Source organism: Acartia tonsa, chromosome 5 (assembly GCF_053477335.1).
Source record: "Acartia tonsa isolate MP-2025a chromosome 5, ASM5347733v1, whole genome shotgun sequence".
NCBI classification, from domain to species: Eukaryota; Metazoa; Arthropoda; class Copepoda; order Calanoida; family Acartiidae; genus Acartia; species Acartia tonsa.
Window position 1 is genome coordinate 7840027 of NC_137264.1, and position 25605 is coordinate 7865631.

A 25605-nucleotide genomic window follows, 5' to 3' on the forward strand; every position below is an offset into this window, starting at 1 on the left:
GTTGTTGAATTTTCATTGCTCCGCTACCTAATATCATATAAATTAATTGTAAAACATGCTTAATTGTACTTTTAAAACTAGAACTAAGTAAATGGTTTGTAAACCCAGAAAATATATTTTAGTGGGCCAACAACTTTTGGCATTCATCTTTATTTCATCAAAAAAAAACACCAATACAAGAATTCACATCTTTTATATTACAAAGTTATTGAATGTCTGTATGATGCAAAATATCTCGCAACGGCTGAACTAATTAGGTTCTTCCTTTCGGTGAAGTATTTTTATAGTCCTATCTTCATTAAAAACTGTACCATCATTATATTCTTATGTAGAGACTTTTCTTCAAGGGTTTATGTCTGTGCGTTTATTTGTACTGGGATTTAAAACGATAAGACAATGGGAGATAAATAAATTTACATTACCAATGTTGATACACACAATTACCTCTTCAGAGGATTAAATTAGTGGGTGAAACGTTTGAACACTCAACTTACTAATACAACAAATCAAAATTCACTACTGTCACCAAAGTTATTCAGTCAGCGAATAAGAAAACGTTATCATAAAACTTTGGGGACTAGTGTAATAAACAGCCCATTGTCCCCTTTCTCTCTGTATGGGATTTGTATCTGTATATACAAATAAACTATAATCATATAGTAGTTGCACCACTATAAAAACTGCGGATATTATAAATATATCAAAAACATACTTTAACATTAAATTGGAAATTATACTGTAATATATTTGGAAAATTATAGTCTTGATTTTTTTAAGTTTACTTTTTTAACTAAAATATTATAGCATCTCTTTTGTTGTTCAGCTTTTTGTAAAAAAAAAATTGTATGAAAGTTTTTATTTGGTAACAAATGTACTAGTTGAGTTAAGTGCTTTACACAGGGAAAAAGGGTTTTTAAATATAATTTGAACAACTTTTCCAGTATGGCTTCGAAACCGATTATTATCCGCTGGATTAGAGCCGGTTCTCAGCCATACTGAAAAATCATGTATAGCATCGAATAAGAGAAATTTCCCCGATTATGAAAGTAAATTTAGTACCATTATTGCAGCCTCGGGCATAACAAAACTGGTTCTAAACTACAATTTTTTCATGGAAATATATATGGACTATAATACGATGCGATAAATAACTATTTACGAATTAGTCCCATTTTCATAGTTTGTCACCAATTTTGTTTAAAATAGGCAGTTGGCTTAGCTTTTAGGGTTAACAGGTAGCTGCAAAAAAATTATGACTTGTAATCAGCAACCATAGATATTAAAAAACAAATCTACCAGCAGATATTTAATGAATCTGAATAGTGCCTATAAAAAAGACGTCATACAATACAAATTATTTATACACAGACTAGATTACAAATGGCAGGCCAGTATACATTTTATTTGGCCAATAGAAGGCCAGTATGACGTCATTTTATATAGGCACTGTAAAAAGCTCCAATATGGCAACTAACAGCTATTTAATATAAATTGCACCCTGAAGATATCAAAAAAAGGGCAACTCTCAGTTATGTACAATCACCATATTTAAAAAGTCATTTATTCCAGGGCTCGGCAGTTGCGCGTAAGACTCAGAGAAAATAACCATTTCCAATTTTAAAATCAGCTTGACGTCTAAACCTTACCTGTATATGGCAATCCTTCTTTTCAAAAAAAATCAAAGTATCCATACAGGTTTTCTTTTGAGGCTTAGTCGCGGCTTACGCGCGGTTGCCGAGCCCTGATTTATTTACTTTCTTTAAAAGTTTATTATGAACCTTAGGCAATATAGCGTCACTAATGAAGGTACCTATCCCTAGTCCCTGGATGGTTTCACATTGCAAAACATGTTGTTTTTGCACATCCAATCCTAAATACAAAATGTATATACTACATAATATATATAACTGACCTTATAGGAGTAATACAAATATTATTCTTTATATAAAAGTAGCTATATGTATGTGTATTGTGTATGTTTAAATGTACGTCCAACAAGATCTTTTAGTTAAGCACAAGTCTCGGTAAAATGTTGCTTTTAAAAGAACTGAGAACTTTTTTAGTATGGAGAACGTAAATTGTACTTACGTAGATTTATGTTTAATGCGAGAAAATTGTAAAATTGTTATGGCTCTATAATTCTATATTACTTTACTTTTTCCAGACAAAATCTATGTGACAATTTAATATTTGCGTTCAACCTTTTGTCGCAAACTCCACCTAGGGTCCTAAAGTTTTTTCTCCCCTAAATTCAGAGTCTAAATTAACCCTCCATATTTTTTTGCTTAGGTTTTAATTAGTGCAAGTTTAATGCTATTTGACAGTTTGTAAAATCAATCACTATAACTTGAAAAAAAGGAATCTATTTTTTATTCTTTTATTAATCTTAAGCATTAAATGTAAGATGAAATTCCTCACAATCGACTTTAATCAACGTCTTTTTTTATATTTAAATCTATTTTCATATTCATAATTATTCAAAAATATTTTTGACCTTTACTTGGCAAAAATATGATAATTCAATGTATGAGCACCACATATTTTCAACAATAGAAGGTCAAGGTTCTAATCAAATCAAACCCAGAGATCTAGAGGGATAAGACAAGGGCCGATAAATTGATGTACATACCTAATGATGATACACAAAATTAGTGGTTGAAACACTCAACTCAATTAATCAACCAATAAAAATGCACTTAAGTTCCGAAAGTTGATAAGCCTACGAATAAGAAAACGTTATTATAAAACTTTAGGGACTAGTGCCCATTGTCCCCTCTCTCTCTGAATCAAACCACCATAGGAAGGAAAACATCAAAGATGGGGCAAGGGGGGGAGGGATTTTCCAAGGTAGTAGGATAATATTTTGCCCTTACAACTCCCTCTAACCTCTCGGAAATCTAATGGATAATCCCAACTAAGAATTTGATGTCATACTGGCCTGCCATTGGTCAAATAAAATGTATATTGGCCTGCCATAGGTCAAACAAAATGTATACTGGCCTGCCATTGGTAATTTAGTCCGTTCGTTAGCCTATCATTGGACATTTGTATTGTATGATGTAATCTTTTAAAGGCACTATAAGAGCTTCAACAAAACTAAATATAAATAATTGAAATAAGGTTCATTATATTTAAAGTTATGAACATTTATAATCAGGAATAGTATATTTGTGTAATTTGCTCTAAAAATTATTTTTAAATTTCTGGAAACAGAAATTGTTTTACTTTTAGTTTTAGTTTTTTTCTCCCCTTACTTACAACTTTCACGTGACAGAAGACATTCCAATTTAATACATTCATATGTACAATTCATAGAGTACAATTATTAGAGGGGTTAAAATCTAATTGTGTGAACCTATAATATCCAGAATATTTGTTGTATCTAAAAAAAATTCAGCTTTATCAAGGACACTGGGAACGTTTTCTCTGATACTGTTAAATATGTAAGGCGATTTTAAAGAAAAATCTCGAAACCTTGGGCATTCGGTATGATTAATCGGTCTATCGGACATAAATTTTATATTGAAAAATACATTTACTTTAATTTAGAGCGTGCCATTAGATCAATGTGTATTGAGCAAGCAAGAGCATCTACTATATAACTTAGCTGGTCCGTCAGTAATTATAAAAGGTCCATCTGTCAGTCTTGCCTACCATAATACTGAGTACAAACATTTTGTTATAATCCTTTAATTCAAATTCTTTTAAAACCATTAATATAAAAACTATTTTATGGAGGAAGGAATTGGACAATATGGTGTTTATTACACTCGTTTCACAGTTCCTTATAACGTTTACTTATTTGTTGGCTTTTCAACTTTGGAGACCTTTAAATAATTTTTATTGGTTGATCCATTAAGTTGATTGTCCAAACGTTGCAACCCATAATTGTAATCTACAGAAGGGGTAATTTTGTGTATAATTATCGGGGATGTACATCAATTTATTGGCCATTGTCTTATCCATTTAGATCCATGATTCTTTTTAGCTTTCTTAAATGTAGGTTACTTTTGAAAAAAAGAAAAGTTTTAGTAAGTATTTTGAATCTATTATCTGTATATTAATATTCTTCATAAACAAGAATCTATTACAATTCTAGAAGCTAGAACAAAAGATCTTCAAAATATGTTTTTAGGAATTTCTTATTTATCCAATCTTCAATATTTGTTGGGTGTGAGGGGGAAAGAAAAACAGCAAAATATGTATTGGTTACTTGGGTTGGAGGGTTAGGTAAACAATTAGAAAATATGTATTGGTTACTTGGGTTGGAGGGTTAGGTAAACTATTAGAAAATATGTATTGGTTACTTGGGTTGGAGGGTTAGGTAAACTATTAGAAAATATGTATTGGTTACTTGGGTTGCAGGGTTAGGTAAACAATTAGAAAATATGTATTGGCTACTTGGGTTGGAGGGTTAGGTAAACAATTAGAAAATATGTATTGGTTACTTGGGTTGGAGGGTTAGGTAAACTATTAGAAAATATGTATTGGTTACTTGGTATGGAGGGTTAGGTAAACTATTAGAAAATATGTATTGGTTACTTAGTATGGAGGGTTAGGTAAACTATTAGAAAATATGTATTGGTTACTTAGTATGGAGGGTTAGGTAAACAATTAGAAAATATGTATTGGTTACTTAGTATGGAGGGTTAGGTAAACAATTAGGCAGACCTATGACTTACGCATCTTGTAAAGTTACTAAGCCAATAAAATTTTCATATGAAAATAACTAATATCAGCAGCTATGCCCCCTAGAGGCGTTGAATCGCAAAAACCTATGAGAAGTTACCCTGTTAAGGAGAACCCGATCGGTTTTGCAGTTACCGAGAGAGATCCTTACAAACACACAAACATCCTGTTACTTTATTATAAAATTAACTTTAATTTTATGAACTTTTAAATCTCATTACATATCCCTCACCATCTAGACTGGTAACACTTTTGAAACAAAATAGAAAAACATATTTTGTTTATGACAAGTAAAATATGTTTTCAAATATTTAAACAGCTTATCCTTATACATAGAGGTATATCTATAATACAAAGTAGAACGATGTCTTTCTGTCCGTCTGTCTGTCTGTCCGTCTGTCTGTCTGTCCCTTAAGATCTCGGTAACCACTGAACCGATCGGATTCTACTCTTCAGGGTATCTACCTATTGGAGATTTACATGGTCCTTTACGATTTTCACCTCTTGGAGCAGAGCCCCAAGAGGCTAGGGGCGAAGCCGCTAGTTGTATATACACTAGCGTATGCGCCTCTAGTTCTAGAGCATTTGTGTTTGAAAGGGTAGAAAAGGACAGAAAACAGCCTAAATCGACTTACATTGAAAATAAAATTGCTTAAAACCATCCCGCTACTATGTAAAGGTTCTCTCAAATGGAAAGCCCATTCGGTTCAGCGGTTAGCGAGATCCTTCATTACAGACAAAAAAGGCTTAATACTTTATAAAGTAGGATGTCTGTCTGTACGCTAAGACCTTGAGACAATTAATTTCTTGATAATAGGGTAGCTACCCTGCTTTAATTGCCCCCCCCACCCCCCCCCCCCCAATCCTTTTAACATTTTAGTAGATGCCTTTGGAGGTTCAGTACAGAGAGGAAGGGCTGTTTATTACACTAGTCCCAAAAGTTTTACTATTTGTTGGCCTAACAACTTGGGGGACTTAAAATAAATTTAGATTGGCTGGTTTATTAAGCTGAGTGTCCAAACGTTTCAACTACTAATTGTAATATACAGAAGGGGTAGTCATTGGGGATGTAAATTATTTATCGGTCAGACACGATATCTTATCCCTCTAGACACGTTCAGTGCGCAGCCGCGTTAGTATGGTTAATTCAAATAAATTTGAAAATGAACTAAATTAATTTATTTAATTTTCCTTTATCCTACTCATCATCTAATTAATTAAAATGTTTGGATCTAGTCAAGTTCACGGTAAAATGCTTTTAGTAACGATTACCTACAAAAAAAAAAGTATGAAATGTAAAGGCTGGCATCTGTTAAACGGCTGAACGTAAATGTTAAGTTCGCACACCGTGGTGAGCGGTATAAGAATCTGAAATAGCCAAAAATCCAATGATAAAAAATGCATAAATCACTGATTATTTGTTGTTCTTCTTATACCGCTTAGCACGGTGTGTGGGCATGTCATGTACTTTCAGTCGTTTGATTGACTGCTGTCATGCAGCCTTTAAAGTTAATAGAATTTTGGAAAAATCATTTCAAGGAACATTTTACCGTGAACTGCACTAGATCCCAATGTCTTATTTTGAACAATGCAGTGAAAACGTAATACTCTGTACATTCTATTTTTGTAAGCCCACAGCTCTTCTATCACGTTTTATCTTTCAGATATCTATTTTAAAATGACACAACAATCCCTCTCTTCTATTAGAACTGAGAGGATAGAGACATTTGACTTTAGTCCCTAAAGTTTTGTAATCATGTTCTCTCATTTAGTGGCTCAAAAAGTTAAGGTACATTTATTTAATCTTAAAGGGTTGTACAAACTAGCATAATCCAAATTTATATCTTCAGAAGGGGTAATTTTGTTTATCATAATTGGGAAAGTACATAAATTTAAGGCTTTTTTGTTTGTAACTTCAGATTTCGATAGCCCCTAAACCGATTGAGTTTTCCATTTGATGGAAGCTTCTTTTTATAGGATCCTGGATGGTTTAAGCCTACTTAATTTTGATATCTAATTTTGTTTTTAAGCTATTTTTCTAATTATCATATACCTTCGAATACAGCGCTCTTAGTTGTTAGGAGCACAGCCGCTAGTTTATTATACATGCACCTCTGCATGTTTTTATCCTTGTTCTCTCTCTCTCTCTCTCTCTCTCTCTCTCTCTCTCTCTCTCTCTCTCTCTCTCTCTCTCTCTCTCTCTCTCTCTCTCTCTCTCTATCTGTAGTGTGCTAATTCCTGGCTAATTAGAAATCCTGCAGTGCAAATTAAATTGCACAAGTATACACACACACACACACACATACACACACACACATACACACACACACACACACACACACACACACACACACACACATATACATAATATTCATTAATGTACACTCAAAAGGATAAGTAAATTTTATTTTAAAGAGAGTAAAATTTAAAATTCCAGTTCAATTGGACCCGAGGTGCCGAAGGCCTGGGCCAACTAAACTGGTATATATTCTTTTATTTTTTTATTCTATTATTAGAGGAAAATTGTCTATAATGTTATACGATGTTGTTGGCTTACAATCTTAAAAAGGGTTAAATTTGCAAATTAGGGCTCAATTGAGTATAGTTAAATGGTATCACTTCTTTGAAAATAAATATATGATAGTTGAAATAAACCTACAAATTTCGCTTAAAGAGTGGCTGTCAAAATACAGCACTATAAAATTAGTAAGAGACGAGTAGTAACATGAAATTGAATAATTTAATTCAATTTAAGTGTTGACTTGCTTTTTCTACAATTTTCAGACATCATTTTTATCAGATTTTCTTTTTATTTCTTTTATAACATACAACGGTAGCTAAAAAGTGATATACAATAAAATACAAAAGTTAACCTTAAGAGCCCCTAGAGGCTTCTAGGGGCGTAGCCGCTATTAATAAATATTGTAATAACTTAAAGGTGCAAAACTATCAATGTAAATTTTTCTAATGATTGATGTGTTTTTGCCCAGTAAAGTTTTAGGCTTTTTCTTAATAGTTAATCAAATGCATTTTAACTTAGAAAAAGCACAAGAAAACTCATATCCACAATTAGTGCAGCTATAACTAACTACGGGATATTGGAGTTGTACATTAAAGTGCGATAGTGTTAAAATTTCCTGGATAAACTTATAAAATAATATGTATATTCAATAAGTTTTATGCAAGCAATCAGAGAATTTTACAAAAGTTAATTTCAATAAATTATAAAATTGTCTTTTTATAGCATTATACTTATATTTTATATTTACATCAATTAATCCTATTATATAAAGTAGTAAGCGTTCTTTGTTTGTCCCAAAGGATCTCGCTAACCACTGAACCGTTATTGTTCTCCTTTACAGTGAAGCTTCATATAAAATGATCCTTAATAAAAATTAGATTTTCTTAGTTCCAATAAAAGAAAGGCCTGCTTTTAAAATATAAATGCGCGAAGCAGTTTAGGATTTTTATTTACTTTCATGACTGCTTACTTATAGTAAGTTTTTTCTATCCTTTTCTATAGAGTAGTAAGATTTTTTTGTCTCTAGCTTAAGATTTCGATAACTTCTGAAGTATTTACTGTTTTAGAGAAGACTCCTATATGTCCTGGGATGGTTTTAGGCTAATTTTTTAAGTTCAAGTATTTGTATAGTTTTTGACCGATTTTTTCCACTTGGAATACGGAGCCCCTTGATGATAGGAGCACAGCTACTAAAGTTGTTAGAAAGTGAGTAAACTTTTTGGTGGAAACTGCAAAACTCTAAATTTTTTACACCTATTGTGTAAAATGTAGAAAGTTGTTTTGAGTCCATGTGTTGCATTAACAGAGGAAGGGAGAGGACAATTGTAAACAAATTAATATACATCCACTTTTTCCCCAAAATAGTAGAAATGTATGAGTTTTGACAGAAAAATTAAATGCTTAAATCATGATCCAGATAATCTATTATTAGATCAAAACCTTTAAATTATCATGTACTATTATAAACAATCTATCTTAATAATCTAAAATATTGCACATTTATCAAGAAAAATTTAATCCAGAGGTATAGCAGCAGTAACAAACAAACTTCATAAAAATAATAAAGATTTATAATTGTTATTTATCACATCGCATTATAAACAGCTTTCCGCTGATATGAAAATGCACAATTATAAGAATAAAACCAGATTTTTAAGCCCCGAGATGCCGAATTAAATTGGGTTTAGTCTTATGCTTGTACATTTTTATATTCGTAGAAAGCTGGATATAATAATAATAGATATAGATAATTTTTTTAGTTTAGCTGAGAACCGGTTCTAATCCACCGGATTCTAATCGGTTTCGAAGCCATATTTACTATTTTTCTTTGTCTCTTTGTTTCTACATGTTAGCCATTTGGGAAATATTGTTAGTGCAGTTTTAGCCAAGAAATTGTTTTTACTTTCATTAATTTGTTGAAAACTTACTCAGACAAAGAAGCTTTAGTGTCCATATAATGTAAATAATGTAAAGATTTACAAATTTTGAAGTGATTGCGACTAACTGCTGGTTTGAAGACTGAATTCCTTATAAAAGGTTGTTTCTTTAGACACCAGCAAATTCCAGGCCACTGCATGATAAAAATTGTCTTATTAAAGAAAGAAATCCATCCTGTGGCTATCATGTTGTAACCAAAAAAATGAGGTTATTTTTCTATTAAAAAACACTTACCACTGCTACGAAATTGGCTGCGATTTTTTAGCCGAGTGTTAATATTATCATTGTTTTCGGATAGTAGTGGAAACTTTAACAGACTAGAATGTTTTAGTGATTCCTATGAAGATTAGGTTTTTAAATGTTTTTAAATAAATTCTAATGTTCTAGAAAAAAGAAAAAAATCTTGCAATCCCCCAACAAAAAAAAACAATAATGTTAACGATAACCGTTTTGTAAAAATTAATATTAGTTATTTATTGATGGCTAACTTATAAAAATGGTAAATAACTGCAGATGCTTGACCTTATCCTCAGTAAATATTTTATAATTTGTAAATTTCTTATAATAGCAAATTAACAAAAGAAAATATAAATTTTGTAACGTCTAAATATATAACAATGATAAAAATCATGTTTTATTAAAAACTCTTAACCTAAATATATAAAAGGTATTTGTAAATTTTTTATGCAAATTTATAACGTGATAATTGTCATTACAACAAATAGATTATGGAAAGAAAACGAAGTAGAGGGTTTCGTCGTATTTTCAAAGTAGCTTTTCCCCTATTTCTAGCCCCTAATGAGGGCTTTAATCCTGCGGGGCAATCATTAAAATTTACCTAACCTAAACCCATGAAAAGCTACTGTGAAAACACGACGAAACCCCCTACTTCGTTTTCTTTTCATGATCCAAAAAAATTAATACAATAATCATAGCAGATATTAAATTTACTCAAAATAAATAAAGATTGAAGCTCAAGCATCAAGAACCAAAATAGTTCGCAAACAAATTTGTTACCTTAATTACATAAAAAAGCCTCGAGAAGCCAATTACAAAAAGAAATAGCTTCATTTTAGTGCGACCTGTGGTTTACAGATAACTAACTCTTTAATTGCACGACTTTTGTTAAGAATTCACATAATTTAAGAGCTATAACGTTTGCAACTCTATTGCTATTGACATTAACTGCATAATAATATACAGTCATTTTTGTAGAGAATGATTGAAGTCCCTCCACGGATTATGACGTCATACGATAGAATAGCCAATGAGAGGCCAGTATACACTGTAATTGACCAATGGTAAAATTTATGCTGTCCTCTCATTCGCTATTCTATCGTATGACGTCATAATCTATGGAGGGACTTTAATCATTTTCTTAATTCTTACTTTTCCCTGTTTCAAAAATGAAACTGAGTTTTCTAATTTTTAAGCCTTAAAAGCTTAGTCTTAATTGGCATGATAACCATTAAAGTATTAATGATGCAAATCAGTGAGCGAATGCAGGGATCTAAAGGGATAAGACAATGGGATAAAAACCCTATGATAATACACAAAATTACCCCTTCTCTAGATTACAATTAGTGGCTGAAACGTTTAAACACTTAACTTAATGAACCAATAAATAAAGATTCAATAAAAATTCTCATTGTTGTTAAACTACGAATAAGAAAATGTTATTTTAAAACTTTGGAGACTTTATAAATAAACAGCCCAGTGTCCCCTCCCCTCCCTGGTGTGGAAGTCTGACTAGCAAATTTATCTTCTTTTTCCTTCCGATGGGCTGAAGGTCCGGGCTAACAAAACTTGTTTTCACCATATGTAGAATATTGTCTATAATACAATACGATACATTATTTTTTTCAGTATTGTTGAGAACCGATTCAAATCCAGCGGATATTAATCGGTTTTGAAGTTACACTGGAAAATGAGATACAAAAGTACCATAAATGAAAAAAACTAAACTTAACCAATCCCTTTTCAGTACAATTTTTGTGTGTTATTTTGTGCATATGTTGTACTTATAATTAACAATAAAAGACATACATTCATATTTATAGAGCAGCATCATATTAAAGATAAGCAATTTTAAACCTTTAATAATTTAATAATTGCTGTTTTTCCTATCAAGAAATTGAAGTTGCTTATAGTGCCAAAAAAAGATGACGTCATACAAATAACTAAGAATAGGCCGGTATATATTTTACGTTTGGTCAATTACATTTTATACTGGCCTATCATTGGTCATTATAAGCTTTTTACAAGAAATTCGTTATTTTCAAAATATTAAATTTTCTTTTTATCTCTGGTTTTAACAATAACACAAAAAGTGTTTCTATGTGTTTACACTACATTTGGTTGGAAAAGTATTGCTGCATTATCAGAAGCTTCTCTACATCCAGGTTGTGGTCGTAAGCAGGGTGGGAGAGGACATTAAGCTGTTTATTACACTAGTCCCCAAAGCCTTGTAATAACGTTTTCTTATTTGTTGGCTTAAAATTTTGGAGACTTTTATTAAATTTTGATTAAATGGTTTATCAAGTTGAGTGTCCAGAATAGGTAATTTTGTACATCATCAATGGAGATGTACAGTGTACATCAGTTTATTGGCGATTGTCTTATCCCTTTAGATATGAGGTCGTGTGTCTGGTCTGATGTTAAATTAAGCTGTATTTCAAATAATATTATGTTTCTTTATTGAAAGATCTTTTATACATTTTATATATGCACGTTTTTCCTAACGTCTAATTTACTATGGGATAGATAAAACGTTCGTCATTACTACGAAGCACTGCATTTACTAGCAATGGTTTTATAGATTTTGTAATTCTTGTTTAAACTATATTTTTTGATGTACAGATTATATAAAAAAGTAAATATTTACTGGTACTAGAAAATTAAAAGTTTCAACTATAATATTAATTTGTAGCCTTTTAGAATATTATATTAACATGTTATTTAATTGATTTAAGGTATTTATGGTAGTTTGACTAAAGGATAGCGTTTAACAGCCGAGTATTTTCTTCTGAAGCTCTTTATAGTGCCTATAAAAAAGATGACGTCATACAATGCAACTGACCAATGATAGGCCGATACATAGACTAAATTATCAATTGAAGGTCTGTATACAATACATTTTAATTAACCAATGGTAGGCCAGTATGACATCTTTTTTATAACCTATAAAAAGCTTCTAATAATAATAATACACAAGGATTATTTTGTCCACTAACTGCACAGAATTAAATATATTATTGCTTTTGAAATCCAAGTCATTCTTCGGAAAGGAAAAATACACTTAATTTGTTTGTAAAGTAGCTTTGCTCCAAAAAATATTGCATAAAATGCACACACAAATAGGTAGATTATTAAATGTATTATTGTAGATAAAGTATATTTTTTGTCTAGGCCTTATCAGAGATCAAAGATTTATCAATTTCTCATAACTATAACGTCTTCACCCCTAGTACTTAGGATATATATGTAGTTTAAAGTAGTCAAGAACGTTGTTTTGGTTTAAGTATAAGACTTTTCAAAAAAGGTTGTGTGATCAAAGGGTACTTTAAATCTAAAATGTTGGAACCATAATCAATATTGGGTACTCCAAAACAAGACTTTTTAATGCTCCCATCCTCAAGAGATGATGTTGTCTATCCTCTATTCCCTGGGACTTATGCCATGTGCTCTTGGGTAAACATCTTCGAGGAAGGAAAAGTATTATAGAAAAAGATTTAAGATCTAAAATCCAAAAAACAAATCTGAACTTTTTCCAGATTTTTAAACTAAGTTGCTCTATTTAATTATACAATTAATAGATTTATTTTTACAGGTTGCTTCGTACCTAGAGGCATCTATAAAGCTTACCCGAAAAATACATTCTATTTGGACAAGTATTTTCCCAGATCTTTAGCTTCAGACAAAAAAAGCCATACTACTTTATATAATAGGATGCATCTCTTTCCATGAAAATGGTACATGTACATAGACAGATCGTTAGTAATATGAAAATATATAATACATATATGCTCTCAAATTGATAGACAAAAAAAGAGAAAAAAATATGTTATACAATATTTATTTTATATAGTGATACTTAATGAGTAACTAGTGTTAAAAATATAATTTTGAATAAAGATTCTAAAGACGATTAGGTATGATTTTTAAGAACAACAACTTTGACTCCTAATACAGTTAGGAAAGACTTAGTAAGTGCAGCAACTCTATAATCGCTACCAGAAGGTCCGTAAGTCCATTTAATACAAGCTGTTTTTTTTACCTTTGTGACAACAAATTTTTGTATGTTAAAATTATTATGTTCATCTAATTTTTTGAATACTGATTCCTATTACAACAAAGTAAAATGTTTTAAGCGAAGCATCTCTATAATTAAGTCTTAAAAAAGTCAGTATGTCCTTAAACAGTAACATGTATTTAATCAGTTTTGCAACAAATTTACTTACAATTTTGTGTAGACTTATGCATTAATATTCAGTTTATTCAGTACGTACACTCTACAATGCAAGTTTTAATGTTCGTTTGTCCTTCTAATTCAGAGCTACGCTTTAATGAATGTTGTCATCCTTGTTAAACTTATCATTTTAGATTTTGGAAAAAGTTGGATTTTAATTTTGAAAGCAAAAACATACAATTCTGCCTTTGTAGCTTTAAAATATTGGCAAAAACTTAGAGGAACAGGGTGACCCAAAAATCAGCCATGTGACGTCATAAAAATGAGAGAGATGATAGGTGATTTTTAAGACGTCACATGGTTAATTTTTGAGACACTTTGTTCCTCTACCAAAGGAAATTTTACTTTAACTTTGGCTTCTTTGTAAAGGCATATTATGATTTTGGGGAATATTATTTTTTGCAGGAAAGAATAATATAAATATTTACACTTTTTTATATCTTAGTTTAATTCAAAAAAGTGTATTCTAGATTTTAATCATAAACAAGCTGTCATTTTCATATAATATTATTTCTTTCTAACTAAGCGACTGCGCCCATATCTTTTAAACACATTGTCCTAGAAAAGTGGGTTGGAGGGAAGTAATTAAATGTTTAAAGATGAATCCATATTTAATTTAGATTAGGCACTTCTAGATAAATAGCCTAAAACCATTATGGTTTATATCTGAAAATATAGATAGAAATTGTGGATTGAGAAAATAATTCCAAAATTATTTATTAGGTAAAAAGACAAAATATATAAAAATATTCACAAAATAAACCTTTGTTTATGTTTATTCAATGTTGCTGTTTCCATTCTATTTTAGATGTGAGTGCTAGTACGACAAGGTACTATGTTATAAGCGAAGCACCTCTGTAATTCAAAATTGTACTTAAGTAATGTAAAGGCATCCTATATTTGGGCAATTTTGAAACATTTTTACATAAAATTTAGTTTTGACTTTAATAAATATTCTAGTTTCCAAGTGATAATCTATAGATAGTAATGTTCGTTTGTCATTCTGTCTGGTTTGTTGAGTTTTTATGAATATTGTCGTACTTTGGTCAATATTTGTAGGTGAAAAAATATGAACAAAACCGCATGTGCATTGTTTTTCTCTGTTTTATGTGGAATATTATTAGGTAGGGAGGGGACATTGGGATAATTATCACATTAGTACCTAACCTAACAATTTTGGGGACTTTTCTTGAATTTGATTGGTTGGTTTATTAAGTTGAGTGTCAAAACGTTCTAATAACTGATTTTCTCGTATTCATTCGAATCCGGTGGATAGGAACCGGTTCTCATCCATACGAAAAAACTATGTCTAGCATCGAATTATATCCAGCTTTCTACAGATATAGAATGTACAATTATAAGATTAAAACCAGTTTTTTTAGCCCCGAGGTGCGAGAAATAAGTATTAATCTACAGAATATTGTGTATCACATTTGGTATGTACATCAATTTATTTGCCATTGTCTTATCCCTTTATATCCCTGAATATCATCTTTGTTTGTTAATTGTGTCAAAGTTTTCTTGCGTCAGGACATACAATAGATATTTCATACACTTAGAATCAACAATTTTCATTGTTGGAGATTATTGATCTTCGTAAAAATTTTGTATTTTTATTTGGAGAATGAATTTTAATAATAATACCATGACTTGGCAGCTCCGCATAAGCTGTGCATATAAAAACAAGGATGACAACATCCATAAAGACGGAGCACTGAAACAGTAGGACAAACGGACATTAACACTTGTATACTGTCAGAACTGAATAATCATAATATAAAGGTATAAAAGACGAAGCAAAATATTTTTTTGAAAAACTGGTTGATATTGGATAATGTTTATGGACATTCCTACATTTTTAGGACTTATAGGATTATAGAGTTGCTTCGATTATAACATTATACTTTGTTGTCCCAGGAATCAATTTACAAAAAATCAGATCAATCGGATGATTAGATCACATAAAAAAATTGTTAAAAAAGTAAAAAAAAAACAACATGTTTAAAATGGACGTACGGACATTCTGGCAATGATTATAGAGTTGCTAAACTTTCTATATCGTACCTAACTATTAAAGGAATCACCATGCAAAGTTGAAATCGATAGGACAATTCTAAAATGCCTAAATTAACAAAAAAAAAGCTATCCACCTGTGACGGACGGACGGACGTACGGACCGACCCTAGTTATAGAAAAGTTTCGCTTAAAAAAAAAACAGATATGCATATATTATACAATATTCTTTAACATGAAGCTGATTGGTTGCTACCAGGACGTGTTCAAGATTTTATTTTCCAGTCCATCTAATTATTGTTTTCTGATAAGCAAACGAAAGAAAACTTTCTGCTCTACAAACTTTTATTGGTGTTTCTGCATTTAAGCAAGGGTCGAAATTGTTAAAACAACATGATGTAAATATAGTAGAATGGTGTGTTTTTTTTTTTGGGGGGGGGGGAGTTCAATTCACTAGTAATGATAAACAATGTTACCCTCATTAAAAGTTTATCTATAATTAGGGTCGGTCCGTCCGTCCGTCCCTCCATAAGTCCGGAACGGATAGAATTGTCCTATCGATTTCAAACTTTGCATGGTGATTCCTGCAGTAGTTAGGTAGGATTTAGAAAACGTAGCAACTTTATAATCATTACCAAAATGTCCGTACGTCCATATTAAACATGTTGATTTTTTTTACTTCTTTAACAACAAATTTTTATATGATCTAATTATCCGATTGATTTTTGGTATACTGATTCCTGGGACAACAAAGTTCAATATTATAAGCGAAGCAACTCCATAATCAAGTCCTAAAAATGTAAGTATGTCCATAAACATTATCCTGTATCAAGCAGTTTTTCATCAAATTTACTTACAATTTTGCTTCGACTCTTCATACATTTACATTCTGATTGTTCAGTTCTGACACTATACAAGTATTAATGTCCGTTTGTCCTACCGTTTCAGAGCTTCGCTTTTATGTTATGGATGTTGTCATCCTTTTTTACCAAGTGCTAGTTTGATGTTTTCCTTTTTCAATCGGGTAAAGTTATATTAACTAATGATTTGGACTTGTGTCCTGTAATGTTATCATTTTTTACTGTTTTACAGAAACATTTTCGTTTCATTAGATCAACTTATTTTTATCGCATCTTAGATTGTTCTCAATAAACAGCAAAATCTTCATAATAGCAAAAATTAAAATCAATGCAAGTTAGAGTTGACCACTAAACTCAAATTCAGTCTAGCTGACCTACTAAGCGGATGTTTAAATCAATTCTTTGCTATATTGTAAAAAACTTCTAAGAATGAAAATAAATATTGATATTTCAGAAGCTTATAGTGGCCCAAAAAAATTGACGTCATACAATACAAATGATCAACAATATGCTAATACACAGACTAAATTACCAATGACAGGCCAGTATACATTTTAAATTACTAATGGTATTCATTTTTGTAGGCACTATAAAAACTTCATATTTCGTTAACGTGCCATTAACGCATTTCTGTAAACCTAAAAAGCAAATAAAATTAAGGGCAATGTTTAATAAAAAGAAGTGCAGTTTTAAATGCTTTATTAAAATGCGGATGTACATTAGCGGAAATGCCTTCACACCAAAAGATCGCGAGTCGTGTTCTTATGATGGTTTTTATTTAGCATTAGTAAATTTCTATAATGTTATTTACCCAGGGTTCTGAGCCAAAAATATCAAATAATCTTCAGCATTGTACTATTTATTTCTTGGCTAGCCCGCGACCTTGGCCTAACACGTAGTGCATTCTCTCGTCTTCGAAGAGGTGATACGTTTGAATCTCTGCCCAATACTGCGTTATAACTACAGACATTACAAATGGTTCCTACTTCTTCTATGACAGGTGCGCGACATAAATAGTTAGAGAAAAGGGGGCATAAACAGGCGCAACTCATTACCATGCACAGTTAGAACTTCTTAGACAATGGTCGAGCAATCAAAGGGTTGGTTTTCTGTTGAATGTTACTTAACCTAATATCCTCGGGTGTTAGAGTATCTCATCCCATTACAAACAGATGATGCTCTGGATTATCTGATTAAAACTTATTTATTTCTTGGCTTCGTATATGGATATCTAAGGTTGCAGTTTGAAAAACATGGCAGCTGAACATTATCTAGTCACCTTATTGGCGGCTTCGGTTCATAGAGAGTGAACAATGGACTGTTTATTACGCTAAATACTAAAACTTTTCTTATCCGTTGGCATAGTTAATTTTAATTGATTAGATCATTAGGTTGAGTGTTTAAACGTTACATCCACTAAATTTAATCTACAGAAGGGGTAACTTTGTGTATCTTCATTGGGGATGTGCATCAATATATCTGCCATTGGCTTATCCCTGCTGCGGTTTCAGATTGTTAAAAATGTAAATAAAAGTTGAAATATGCATGAGGGAGGGAAAGTAGGTAAAGCATTCTCTTTTAACAAATAAACAGCAAAATACTGCAGAGGATAAAAAGATAGGCATGTTTTGAAAAGATAGTTTTGTTTACAAAAACAAATGAGGGGATGAGGGAACCCCCCAACACACCTTAGGACGAAGCCACACTTAGAAAAAATGCCCCTCTCTTTAATTTTTTTAATTCATAATTTTTTTGATAATTATAAGTTACCACATTTAATTTTGCGCAAATTACAAGGTAGCAAATAACGTGATCGATAAATTGTGCCTAAGAGTAACTTGCCCTACGTGAATCTTCCCTCAAAAGTAGAACTCAACCTGCTCAGTAGTTATTGAAATCTTAAGCTTCAGAAAAAAACCTCACAACCTTTATGTAATACGATTATGTAATCTATACATTCTTTTATCCCGGATACATCTGACATTTAAATTTAGCTAGCTGTTAAAGTAGATTAAGATTTCGCAAAGTTTTTTTTGCAAAAATTTGCAGGGAAATATTATCTTTTGCTAATGTTGTGTTAATTAATAGAATGCAAGATAAATAACATGAAAAGTTTGAAAATTGGAGAATGAATAGGCAGATAGATAAATATGAAAATAATTCATAAAGACAGACAAAAAAAAGTAATCTATAATACAAAGTAACTTGATGTCTGTCCGTCCGTCTGTCCCTTAAGATCTTTTTTTTCTTCTTGTTTTTAAATTTCTTTTCTTCTTTTAAACTTTTTTATCAAATTCAAGAAGATCGTGAAACCTCCCTTCTCCTGTAGGGGTGAAGCCCTAAAATGGCAAAGAAATATTTAAAAACATTAAAGAATTTAATTTATATTTTCCCTTGAACCTTTAGGGAAAAGGCTCCTAGACACTATCTATTAAAAAATTTAAATTAATAGATTTAATATATTAAATTTAGATTTAACAGATTTTAAAATTTCGTTGAAAATATTAAGATTTTATCGCATTCAATAATACAGTAAATCCTTTTTCAAAATTTTAGTCTGGATTCAAATTTAAATTTGACAATAGATGAAGGAACTTATGGATGAATCTGCAATTCAGGTTGTTGTATCAATTTACATACCTTACTATTATTAAAATTCTGTAAACTGGCCATAATAATTAGGTTAAACTTTTCATTTTTAAAAAGAGAACTTTTGACGATAGATAAAGAAACGACTGGAAAAAAAGCTTTTTATAGTGCCTACCATTAGTCATTTTAAATGTTTACTGGCCTTCCATTGGTTATTTAGTCTATGTAATGGCCTATCATTGGCCATTTTCATTGTATGACGTAATTTTATAGGCACAATAAACATCTTCTGACAAAGAAACAAAGCCAACAAATTATTTAAATTTGTCTAGAACCTACACATCAAAACATGAATAAAATCAACCATTCGAATTTTTATAAATGTTCCAAATAAAAGACCTTATCCATAAAGTTTTTATAATAATTTGATGACGCCAATATAGACAAACTTATAATATCTAAGCCATGCAATACACATAAGGAGTGTTTATATACAAAAGCAAAATAGCTTTGGATATGATCTTGATTACAACAAATAAATTTTCTAGTTAAATGTATTTACTAAACTCATTTCTTCGTTATTTTGTTTAATTTTTTGTCCTAATATAGCAATATGTGACCTTTTTCAAATCTATTCAACTATCAAATTGTGGGTGACGATTTGACATTTTGGGATAAGACACTGGCCGATAAATATATGTACATCCCCAATGTTGATACATAAAATTAGTGGTTAAAATGTTTTTACAAACAAATAAATGAACCAACCAATCAAAATTTAATAAAAGTCCTCAAGGTTTTCAAGCCTACGAATAAGAGAACGTTATTTTAAAACTTTGGGGACTAGTGTAATAAACAACCCAATGTCTCCTCTCTAAAATATGTTAGTGTTCCAAGATTTTTTATTATTCAATATTTACAGACTTGTAAAAACAGCTGTACATGAAATTCACATAATGACATGCAGAAATAAAGTTTGTTTTAGAAAATGGTTCAGGCCTTTACTGCAAATATATGCAAAATATTCTCTAACATCCTTTCAACGAATAATGAACCATTCAACCACCCCCCCTTGCAAGTCTTTTATTCATGAAAATAATGGAAATGGGGGGAGGGGGGGTAGAGTATTTCAAATATTTTCATGTTGGTTGGCCTAAGCATATACAAAATATTGTAAGAAAAAAAATTGGAGGAAGGGATAAAACTCCTCTTTTCTGTTCCTTTTCCTTGAACCAGGGGGTGAGTTAGGTGGGTCATTTAGCTACCCAAGGGATAATACACAATATTCTAAATATGTTCAGTTTTAAACATATTACATAAATGTCTTTTCAATGACATAAAATACACAAAGCATAGGGGTAGGTCAATGAAATTCAATTTATTATAAATTATGTTTTTTATTGTATATCATCAAAACTGAGTTATCTAAAACTAGCAGTTACGCCCCTAGAGGCATCAAGGGGCATTTGAGGGAGGGGGGTTGAATCTAACAACCCAATTTTTTACTTTATATTTAAATTTAAAAAAAGAATTTTGTGTTGGTTAATTTTTTTCTAGGGGCGATTTCTCTTGGGAAGTTGGTGGTACCCTTCCCCCAAATAGTTAAAATTCTTCCCAGGACCTATGAGAACCTACATTGTAAAGGAGAACAAGATCGGTTGAGCTGTTAGCGAGATCTTTCTGTAAAAACAGACAGACAGACATCCTGATACTTTATAATAAGGATTTACATTTAATCTTTGTGTCTGCCTGTCCTTCTGTCTGCCTGTCTGTTGGTAAGGCTAAGACAACAAAATTTCCTTTACCATTATAGACCTCCATAATTTCCTCTTCCCTTGCACCTCCCCCCTCCCCTTGTATTGGCGTCCCCTTCCGCATGTAGACCCTTAAACATTTACAAAAAAGGAGAAAATAATCCCAATATAATTGTCATTTGAATCTCTTTATAGTGCCTATTAGAAAATGACGTTATACAATACAAATGACCAATGAGAGGTCAATACACAGACTAAATTACCAATGGTAGGCCAGAATACTTTTTAATTGGCCAATAGTAGGTCATTATGACGTCATTTCTATAGGCACTATAAAAAGTTTCATAATTATTCCCAAAACTTAATAAATATACTTTTTTGTCATTTGGCTGCAGACATGCCACAAACAAACATTCAAACCACAAGTTGGCAAGTTACACTTTACGCTAGAGCTGCGGTCTTGCTTAGAATTTAAGTAACTATTTTGTAATAAAACATAGCAATATCTAGCATGTAATGTTCAATAACAAACATGTAATGTTGCAATGCAAATATTTTAAATGTTCATTCAAAACAACAGAAAAACTTATGAAAGTTTTTAATGAAATGTCTCACAAAAATGTTACTCTGGGAAATATATTATAAAAAGTTGACTTTTACATACAAGATCTATTTTAATAAAGATTATATTTAACTAGGATGACAACATCCATAAAAGCGAAGCTCTGAAACGGTGGCTTGGGGTATGGTCGGACCTCCACGTGGTCCAAGCCGGGAACATCCATCCGGATGGCTAACCGACCAGGAGGCCAGAGGAGACAAAACTGTAATGTACAGGGCAACCTGGAATCTGCAGCCGTCTTTTTTTGGCAACGGAGGGGGAGATCAGTAGCCGAGTTCTCTCTCTCCTTAAAAACATGTAGGCCAGACACTGTTAGTGCAAACGCACGAGCAGTAGGCAGTGTACTATCGGTACAGAAAGCCCTAGAAGAAGAAGAAGCTCTGAAACGGTAGGACAAACGGACATGAACACTTGAATAGTGTCAGAACTGAATAATCAGAATATATGAACATACTTACATTTTTGAGACTTGATTATAAAGTTGCTTTGCTTATGGTATTGTACTTAGATGTCCCAGGAATCAGTATACCAAAAATCAGAACAATCGGATAATTAGATCACATAAAATATTTTTTTGAAAAGTAAAAAACCAATATGTTTAAAATGGACGTACGGACATTCTGGTAATAATTATAGAGTTGCTACGCTTTCTAAATCGTACCTAACTAATACAGGAATCATCATGCAAAGTTTGAAATTGATAGGACAATTCTAACATGCCTAAATTAATGAAAAAAGCTATCTGTCTCGGACGGACGTATGGACCGACCCTAATCATAGAAAAGCTTCGCTTTTAAAAAGCTTCTCATATATATGTACTTATCTATTCATTTGCTATATTGTGCAAACATATAGTTTAATAACCATGCTGCATAATAATCAGGAAGGGAGGGGACAATGGGCTGTTGGCAACTTTGGAGACTTTTATTGAATTTTGATTTGTTGGTTCATTAATTTAAGTGTAAAAACGTTTCAACCACTCATTGTAATCTACAGAAGGGGGAATTTTGGGTATCATTACAAGGCATGTACATTAATTTATCAGCCATTGTCTTATACTTAAAGATCCTTGATAATGATATCGTTTGTTTACATAGTATTTGGGTACATCCATTATCCTCTAAGCATTTTTTTCAATTTTGAAAATTTTGGGGGGAGGGGGTACCAAATATAACGCCAGAGAATCAACGAGGCAAGAATCTAAATTTTCAAATGAGTTTAAATCTTCGATTTCATAAATTGTGTATCTTTTTAAAAATATCAATTCAATTACTAATTAGACAATTTTTATGATTTATTCAGGGCACGCATAAAAAATATGTAAAATTACAATAACTTAATATGAAAAGAATAGAAAAATATAGTATATAGTTCTATTTATATAATATTTGCAATAATTAATTGATATAATCAGTAACATTATATTAGAGATAATGAAATCACATAATATCTTTCAAGCAAAGCTTTTCTAGAATTAGAGTTGCTTCATGCATTAGTAACTGTAAGTCTGATTTTAATATATTCTATTAAAATTACTAATTACACAAGTACCACAATAAAGTTTCTACTTTATTAAATTAATAAACTGAGCTTAATCTGCTCGGGATAAAATTTTTTGCGGCATTGTTTGCGCTAGTCCCCAATGTTTGTAAAATTAGCCAAAATAAGAAAAGTTGCAATAGTTTTAGTACCAAAAGTTCTAACCAGGAAAAAAAGGAATTATAGATTCATTGCTAAGAACGGTCATGTGACAAATTTTTTTTTTAATATAATATGTTTTAGGTAAAGAAAAGACTAAGATATCATGATGGTGTCGAATGACAAAACCAAATTTTAGTCCTGTATTTGGCCTCCTTTTGCAAGATTCACTCTCAAATTTATATCACTTCTAAAATTCGTGCCTAATTCTACAGAGAGAGGGACAATGGGCTGTTTATTACATTAGTCCCAAAAGTTTTATAATATAATATATCAGTATGCTTAACAACTTTTGCGACTTTTAGTGAATTTTGATTGGCTGGATCATTAAGTTCAGTGTCCAAAAAATTTAATTCAACCATTAATTGCTACAGGAGGGGTAATTTTAAGTATTATCATTAGGAATGTACATCAATTTATCAGCCATTGCCCTATCACTTTAGATCCCTGGTCTATTGCCTTATTTTGCAAAGTTTAAGATTCATTTTCAAATTTCTATTATTTCTAAAATTCGTGCCTAATTCAAAGTCTGTAATTCTTTTCATGAAACATTCTTTAATCTTCCTAAATTCAAATATAAATTTAATTTAATTGAAACAATGAATTTAAATATTCTTAAATTGAATTAAAAGTAAAATGTATAGAAAGGGTTACTTTAATTTTCAATTATGTATTTAAGGGGGGGTTTTTTAATGCAACCATCTCGTAATCAGTGAGCAAATGGTACTTAGAATTCGAATTTTGATCTGGAATTTTGCATGAGTAATCCTTGGTATGTCTATTTTCCCTAAATTGAACAAAAAGTTGGAAAAGTAACGGCTAACGGCTGGCGGCTCAGCAGTTAAGCCATTTTTAAAACCATTTTTAAGGGAAATCATCACGAAACCTATCTTCACATAATACTCTATGCTGCTCCAAAACGTTTTCAAACTGTTCTAGCCGCTAGTTGCTGGTACTAGAAATCTAAAAATGTTTTTTTTGTATCATTTTACATGATTTAAAGCAAAAATATGTTTCAATAAGTTGATTCCTACATAATTAATGGCAAAATTGCCCTAAAAATAGCCAAAAAACGGCTAAACGGCTGAGCCGTTAGCCGTTACTTTTTCAACTTTTTGTTCGATTTAGGGAAAATAGACCTACCAAAGATTACTCATGCAAAATTTCAGATCGAAATTCGAATTGCAAATGCCATTTGCTCACTGATTACGAGATGGTTGCATTAAAAAAAAAACCTTTGTACTTACAATAGAGATAATATAGAGACATACTCTCTAATTCAACCAATAGGATAACAGCGAAGGTATATGCCATTGCATTGGTTGAAACATTTTACAGATTTTGGTAATGAAGTGCATTTTTTTTCATTGCGTTCGCATTATGAGTCAGCTATACATTGTCGCAAATCTTAGGATAAAGCTTTTCTTGGGTAAATTATTTCGTGTAAAAATTTCTTCCCTTGTATAATGTAAAGCATAAAGCAAAACATATAATAATTTTTAGTTATGAATAGTTGAACTTCTTAGGATAAAATTTGCCGTCTAGAAATTATATCGTCGAAAAATTTCGTCAAGAATATCGTCAAGAAAGGTTTTGTCTGCTAAAAATGGGGTCATCTAGATATGATATGTCTATTGTAATTTGTACGTACAACTAAAGAGTATTACATACAATTTTAGAATTTAAAATAAAAACATAATTTTAATTATCTGTTGAAAGGTTTGGACAACCGACAATGCAATTTAAAGTGTACCATTAATTTTTGAGGCAACTAATAAGATTACGTGGTTACAATATCGACATAAATGATATTATTCTAATAGACTATATATATTGTATTAAATAAAAGTTTAATATATGGAAGACGTATTATCGAGTATTTAAGGTGGAAAATTTATTTTATTCTAAAAGCTTATATATCAACTGAAATATAAGTGAATATTGAAGGTTTTTATAATGCCAATAAAATGACATCATACAATACAAATGTCCAATAGCAGGACAGTATACATTTTAATTGACCAATTGTAGGCCAGTATACATTTTAATTGACCAATGGTAGGCCAGTTTAACGACATTTTTACAGAATATTACCTGAACCATTAAGGTAAAGAATTGGAGAGTGAATATAAATGAAGTTACGGGCTCAAATCGAACCTAAAATAATATATCTATAAATATAGATGTATAACCAGACAGCTACTTTGGTCCCCCTGGTGGGGACCTTTTTCGTCTGCTAGCAAATGCTTTCTGCAAATGCTTTTTAGCGACTTTGTTGTGTTGATATTAGTTGATTTTCAAAGACCCATTTGAAAGTCGGAACAGGGTCCTCAGGGTTGTAGACTTATTTTAGACAATTATTGATGTTCCTTTAAACAAAAGAAAATAAAAAAAAGTAAATAAAATAGAAGATTGTGTATATTGATATTTTTTGTTGTTTTCAAGCATCAATA

General features: G+C 31.2%; 1 protein-coding gene across 1 annotated transcript in view; it reads right to left on the bottom strand.

The window, feature by feature from the left end:
* The window catches only part of LOC145318667 (uncharacterized), a 99161-nt gene that overhangs the window by 15426 nt on the left and 58130 nt on the right, over positions 1-25605 (bottom strand). Inside the window, exon 7 of the mRNA XM_080160105.1 lies at positions 25247-25309. Within this exon, the coding sequence (XP_080016231.1) occupies positions 25247-25309 (63 nt within the window). The remainder of the gene's footprint in view (positions 1-25246; positions 25310-25605) is intronic.